A 6,314-nucleotide genomic window follows, 5' to 3' on the forward strand; every position below is an offset into this window, starting at 1 on the left:
TTCCTGATGGTGTTACAGAGTAAAGAGACAATCAGAGCAGGTCTTCTAGGTTTCTTCTTCTTCCACACTGAAAAATGTTGCGGCCCCTTGGTTCAGTTTGAAATCGTGGATAAAGCCAGCGGGATGCTGGTTCCAGGCCTCCTGCAGGAACAAGAAATCTAAAAGACAAACACGTTAACATGCAGGTGAAGATAATGGTGGTTGACCTCTGGCCCAGCAGCTCACAATTTGCACTTTACACATCATTTTAATACATTATCCACAGAAAGACACATCAATAATTAAATTAACATTACAGTGAGTAGAGTTATTGCTTCATGGCGGATTCTCATTGCAGTGCAGGCACTAAAAATAGATTAGAGGAGGCTGACAGTGTCAGGGGTTTGGGTTTCTCTGTACGTCCATGTCCTCTGTGTCATTCGCCTTGCTGACAGGTTGTTTCCCGCCCCCGTCAGACGGTTTCTCCCTCCCGCCGGGCGGTTTCACCCCCGTGTGGACCCTCAGGTGTCTCCTCAGGTCGACCTGCCGGGTGAAGCTCTTTCCGCAGAAGGCGCAGTCGAACGGCTTCTCGCCCGTGTGCACCCTCATGTGCGTCTTCAGGTTGCACTGGTGCCTGAAGCTGGTGCCGCAGACGTCGCAGCTGAAGGGCTTCTCGCCCGTGTGGATCCGGATGTGCCTCTTCAGGTCCCCCTGCCCGGTGAACTTCAGGCCGCAGAAGTCGCAGACGAAGGGCTTCTCGCCCGTGTGGACCCTCATGTGTCTCTTCAGATCCACCCGCTGCGTGAAGCTCTTCCCGCAGAAACCGCAGTCGAACGGCTTCTCGCCCGTGTGAACCCGGGTGTGTGTTTTCAGGTTCCACTGGTGCTGGAAGCTCTTGCCGCAGACGTCGCAGCTGAAGGGCTTCTCACCTGTGTGAACCCTGGTGTGCCTCTTCAGGTCTCCCGGGATGCTGAAGCCTTTACCGCAGAAGTCACAGACGAAGGGCTTCTCACCCGAGTGGACCCGACCGCCGGTTCTAGTCTCGGCGCCGGATTCTGACGAAGGCCGGCGCCATTCATCGTCATCGTCCGTCTCAGAGGAGGCTGCGTCCTTCCTGTCAGTGTTTACTGGCAAATGTCTCTGAGGATCTGTGTTCCCGGATCCTCTGCAGTCCTCTGCAGCTCCTCCAGTTTCCCTCTGAGCAGCCGAGCTGCTGGTTGGAGACTCAGTCTTCTCCTCTTCCTCATCTTCACTCTTCACGACAACACGAAAGACTGAAATCCTGCTGAACTCCTCCTCACCCTCCTCTTCCTCCGGATTCTCTTGTTCTTCCTCCTGATTGATGTGGAGATCTTCTGGTTCCTCCTTTATGTGCAGGTCCTGCTGGTCTTGACCGAGGATCCATGGAGCCTCTTCTTTAACCACCACATCTGCAGGCAGAAGTAAAACACGTTTAGTAAAATGTGCACATATTGCTTTAAATTAACTCACTTTGAGGCTGAAAACTGCTCATAAATCACCAAAAGAAAATCAGAAAATTCATCCATCTGCAAGCGCCTATCCGGGACCGGGTCGCGGGGGCAGCAGTGCGACACCCAGACTTCCTGTCCCGAGACTCTTTCTCCAGTTCTTCCCGGAGGATTCCAAGGCGTTCCCAGGCCAGCCGAGAGTCATGGTCTCTCCAGCGTGTCCTGGGTCTTCCCCGGGGTCTTCTCCCGGTGGGACATGCCCGGAACACCTCCCTAGGGAGGCGTCCAGGAGGCATCCTGAACAGATGCCCAAGCCACCTTCCCTACAGAGGGAGCTCATTTCAGCCTCTTGAATCCGGGGTCATGACCCAGAGCTCATGACCATAGGTGAGGATGGGGGCACAGACTGACCAGTAAATGGAGAGCTTCACCTTTTGGCTCAGCTCCTTCACCACGACGGTCCGATACAACAATCACTGCAGTCGCTGCACCGATCCGCCCGTCAATCTCACGCTCCATCCTTCCCCCACTAGAGAACAAAACTGAGATACCTGAACTCCTCCACTTGGAGAAAAGTCTCTCTAACCTGAAGAGGGCAGACCACCTTCTTCTGGTCAAAGACCATGGCCTCAGATTTGGAGATGCTGATCCTCATCCCTGTTGCTTCACACTCCACTGCAAACCGCCCCAGTGCATGCTGAAGGTCTTGGTTGGATGAAGCCAACAGGACGTCATCTGCAAAAAGCAAAGATGAAATCCTGTGGCTACCAAACCTGACCGCCTCCGGCCCCTGGTCTCTGAACCAGACCCCCTCTGGCTCCTGGTTGCGCTTAGAAATTCTGTCCATAGAAGTTATAAACAGAACCGGTGAAAAAGGGCAGCCCTACCGGAGTCCAACGTGCACCGGGAACAGGTCTGACTTACTGCCGGCAATGAGGACCAGACTGCTGCTTCGGTCATACAGAGACCGGACGGCCCCGGACTCCGGACTCCCAAAGCACCCCCCATAAGGCACCCCGCGGTCCAACACCTTCTCCAAATCCACAAAACACATGTGAACTGGTTGGGCAAACTCCCACGAGCCCTCAAGCACCCTATGGAGGGTCTAGAGCTGGTCCAGGGTTGCACGACCATGATGAAAACCGCATTTTTCCTCCTGGACCCGAGGTTTGATAATCAGTTGAGTGTGATCCCCCATAGCTGGAGCACATCCTCTGCCCCCCCTTTTTAAAAAGGGGGAAAAAAAAATCTGAAAATTGTGCAGCTAATGCTCAGTCTTTAACTGTTGTGGATAGAGCACAACTTGTCAGATCTGAATAAGCTCTAAAAAATATTAAAAGAATTTCTCAGACTAACAACAAAGTATATATATAAATACATCATGCCAAACTGAATTGGAAATAAATGTAAAGCGCTTTTAGGTTTTTTGTGCAAATTACTCACTGCGCTGCGCAAATAAAGGAACCGTTATTTGCACAAAGATCAGCTGAATCACGCTGTAGTATTTCCTACATATAAACACTGTACCACAGGTTTCCCCTCTGGGGAAAGCAGTGAGAATGAAGGTTTTTCTCTTGTCCCCGTTGACTTTTCCACCGACAGTCAGCTGAAGATCAGTCTCGCGTCGGGTCACGGTGTCACACGCTTCCATTTCCTGACTCTTCACGCGCTTACGTTGGTTGTAGCCGTCTTCCGTCTGGCAGGAGTCGTCCAGAACCCGCTTCCTGAGGCTTCTGTGTCTCGTCGGCGACGGAACTGATGGAGACTGAAAAGATATCAGAAAAAGTCATATCACCCAAACTCAAAGAGAAATATTTAAAATGAAATAAAAATCATGTCAATAACCTTGCAGTGATCAGACTGTGAAGGCGAAAGAGGGGATGTGGGTGTCGGAGACAGTGGTGATGAAGGTGTAGATGGCTGCGTTGGCTGATCGGACGCCGGCTTGTTCTCCATGTCCTCTTCATCAACGCAGGCCGCCGCTCCCGCTCCCTCTCGAGGGAAGACGCCAGACGGCGGGTTCCTGCCGAAGGCCACCCTGTAGGGCGAATCCTTGACGGCGTCGCGTCGCTGGCTGTTCATGGCGAACATGATCCTGGGGAGCCATGACGCCCAGGGGAAACGGTCGCCGCTGGCGTCACTGTCGGCTTTCAACGCCGCGAGTTTCTCTTCCACGACCCGGTTCCCACATTCGACAAGGTCCTGGGAGTGACAGTGTCCCGGTCTGCCGCTGATGAAGGAGACTCCGCCTCCCCAGGAGTCCAACAGAGCCCCGATGACCCGGTCGACGAACTCCCTGCCGCTGTCGCTGTGGAATATCCTGGGCGGGCCGAGGTAGGCGAGGACGCGCTCCTCCACCATCCGGGCCACCTCCAGAGCCGACCTCTGCTTCAGGGGGAACAGGACGGAGAACCCGGAGAAGTGGTCCATGAAGTGGGCGATGTAGTTGTACTCTCCGTCCGGACAGTGGCGCATGTCGATCAGGTCCACCTGCACCCGGTCCAGGAAGTCGTCGTCCTCCACGACGGGCCAGAGGGGGAGGGGGAGGGGGAGCCTGCTGACCGGAGGCTGCTTCAGCTGGCAGGTGGGGCAGTTGTTGCAGTATTCCTGGACCAGACTGCGGAAGACTCCGAAGTACTGGCGCTGAGCGAACTCCAGGACCTTCTTGTAGCCGCTGTGCTTCAGCTCCTGGGCGTGGATGTTGTGGACGACGTCGACAACGTTGCCGGAGTGAAGGACGTGAAGATACTGAGAGTCACTGTCATCCTGTTGAAACAGTAGTAAAAGTAAAATTTACTTGCTGCATGGAGAGATCATAAATTTCTTTGATTTACTTTTTTTGCAGTGTATCTGTTCAATATGACAAATAAACTTCAATTTCCCTTAGAATTGATAAATTATCAGTCTATCCATCCATACTCACCTTATTCTTGTTGTCATTGGGCAGGACAAGAACCTGGCCGAGTCCGAGTCCCGGCAGATCCATGAGCTGAAACCTCCTCTTCTTCACCCAGTGCTTGAAGTGCGGATCCACCTTGTCGTGCGGATGCTGCAGGTGCTGGATGATGGAGTTGTACTTCTCCTCGGAAATCAGCGAGCTCCTGGGCGACGCTCCAAACTCATCGGCGAGGTCCTGCAGGCGCTGCCTGAAGGCGGGGTCCTCCATGCTGAGCGGTCTGGCAGGATGTGGAGCAGCTGATGGGATCAATAAGCCTGCACGAGATATTTCACACAGGCTGGAACCCGGAAGTGTGACGTCACATGGAAACGATCTATTTGCCCTCAGCAATCAGCCAATTTGTGAATAAATTAAGGATCCATTATTTGCGCAGCGCAATCGACAGATCTCCTCCATCACCCTGTTAGAAGAATAAACTTATTGGCAACAAAAATGCAGAGCAGAAAGTCTGAATATTGTCAGAAATTCCCCCTGAAAACTACCAAAGTCAGAATTTCCCCTCTTGACAGATGTTGTGCGCAGGAACGATGTGTTAGTTACTGTCATTTAAACAATACAGTCAGGGAAGGCAGGTTTTAAACAACTATTTTTCCGAGTTGGATATTTATCAACTGGCTTTTAAGAGTTCTTGTCATATACTGTACACGTGGGATTTTATTTCAAACTGATTTTAAGAGTTTCAAGCTGAGCCCACTGTAAATGTAAAATATAAACAGAATAACATATATGGATGAAGAACAGAACGATACTTTCTAATAATGATGGCAATGTGGCTGCATGGATGATGAGTTAAATGGCCATAATGTGAGGCTTCAGTCATCCACTCCACCAGACTGCAGGAGAACGAGCAGTTTGCACACAGGGATGAAGAATTGGCAAAGTTTCAATGGGTGCAACCCGCAGCCTCAGACAACAAAGACACAACCCTGCAAATGAACCGAAGTCCTTCATTTTAATGCCATGTGTGCATATTCTGCTCCAGTTAAAGCAGCTAACAGTGAAGGCATTTCAGTCTGTTTCATCTTACCAGCAGTTTGGTTTCTACTGTTCTCCTGCAGATGATAAACGCCCAAAGGTTCAGCCTCCTGTTTTACGTCTAACTGCGGATTGTCAGGTTCATGTTGTTGTAAATAATCCACTTCGTTCATAGTGTCTCCTTCTTCTTCTGGACTCCAGCGGGGTGATTTTTTTTTTTTTTTTTTTTTGCCTTTTTCAGCAGGAATCTGCGCGGACACCTATATCCTCCGTCACCATCGTAACCACCATAGTAACCGCCGTAGCAACGCCGTGTTTACATTAAATTGTATTTTCATAAATGTATAAAAAATATTTTTCCTCAGTTATTGTTCATATATCGTGAAAAGTTTTCTTTTTGCTTAAATACCAAATTCAAACCTTGTAGGAGAAATAAAGACACAAACACTGGTTAGTACAGTATTGCGACATCTGGTGGCCAGTTTGAGAAACTACAACATTCATGCAAGACTCACTAATGATTTTCAATTTAAATGTTTTGTTAAAGAATAATTACCCACGACCTTGAGTTGAAATTAAATGAATGGGCACACAAATATATATTGCCCTATATTAGTACTTTTCTTTTTCTTTGGAAATGTCTTTTTCATAAAAAAAAGCTTAAAAATCCCTCTGAATTGTTATTTTTGGCAAACTTGAAATGGTTTGTATGATATTGAGATGTGGTGTATGCAATCATAACTTTGAGACACTTTTGGGTTTCCTGGAAAAAATAATTCTTCAGTTTGGAAATTTAACACCAAAACATCATCATATAGTGTGACAGCAAAGTCATTGAATATAAAATAACACTGGCATATATATTTTTTTCTTAAGTATTTATATCATTATGCTTCTTCATTATCATCTTGCTCACCAACATTTCATTCAAC

At 49.2% G+C, this 6,314-nt stretch overlaps 1 protein-coding gene across 2 annotated transcripts; it reads right to left on the reverse strand.

The window, feature by feature from the left end:
• Positions 1-231: 231 nt before the first annotated feature.
• Positions 232-5,580, reverse strand: LOC115393149 (zinc finger protein 837-like). Of its 2 annotated transcripts, XM_030098001.1 has the most exons (5): positions 5,435-5,580; positions 4,372-4,661; positions 3,294-4,214; positions 3,123-3,213; positions 232-1,409 (listed from the first exon to the last, which is right to left on the reverse strand). In XM_030098001.1, the coding sequence occupies exons 1-5, from the start codon at positions 5,553-5,555 to the stop codon at positions 376-378; spliced, it is 2,457 nt and encodes an 818-aa protein (XP_029953861.1). In that variant the 5' UTR covers positions 5,556-5,580; the 3' UTR covers positions 232-375. The 2 variants fall into 2 exon arrangements, with proteins under 2 accessions (XP_029953861.1, XP_029953862.1); XM_030098002.1 differs by lacking the exon at positions 5,435-5,580 and having other exon boundaries at positions 4,372-4,690.
• Between the last annotated feature and the right edge of the window lie 734 nt (positions 5,581-6,314).

This window comes from Salarias fasciatus, chromosome 8, assembly GCF_902148845.1.
Source record: "Salarias fasciatus chromosome 8, fSalaFa1.1, whole genome shotgun sequence".
Classification (NCBI taxonomy): domain Eukaryota; kingdom Metazoa; phylum Chordata; class Actinopteri; order Blenniiformes; family Blenniidae; genus Salarias; species Salarias fasciatus.

Excerpts from the sequence above, each read along its gene's own strand:
- LOC115393149 (XM_030098001.1), bottom strand. The coding sequence starts at position 5,555 with ATGAACGAAGTGGATTATTTACAACAACATGAACCTGACAATCCGCAG. Across the intron at positions 4,662-5,434 it reads CAGTAGAAACCAAACTGCTG|GCTTATTGATCCCATCAGCT; the intron begins GTAAGATGAAAC and ends TATCTCGTGCAG. Across the intron at positions 1,410-3,122 it reads GGAAGACGGCTACAACCAAC|ATGTGGTGGTTAAAGAAGAG; the intron begins GTAAGCGCGTGA and ends TTCTGCCTGCAG.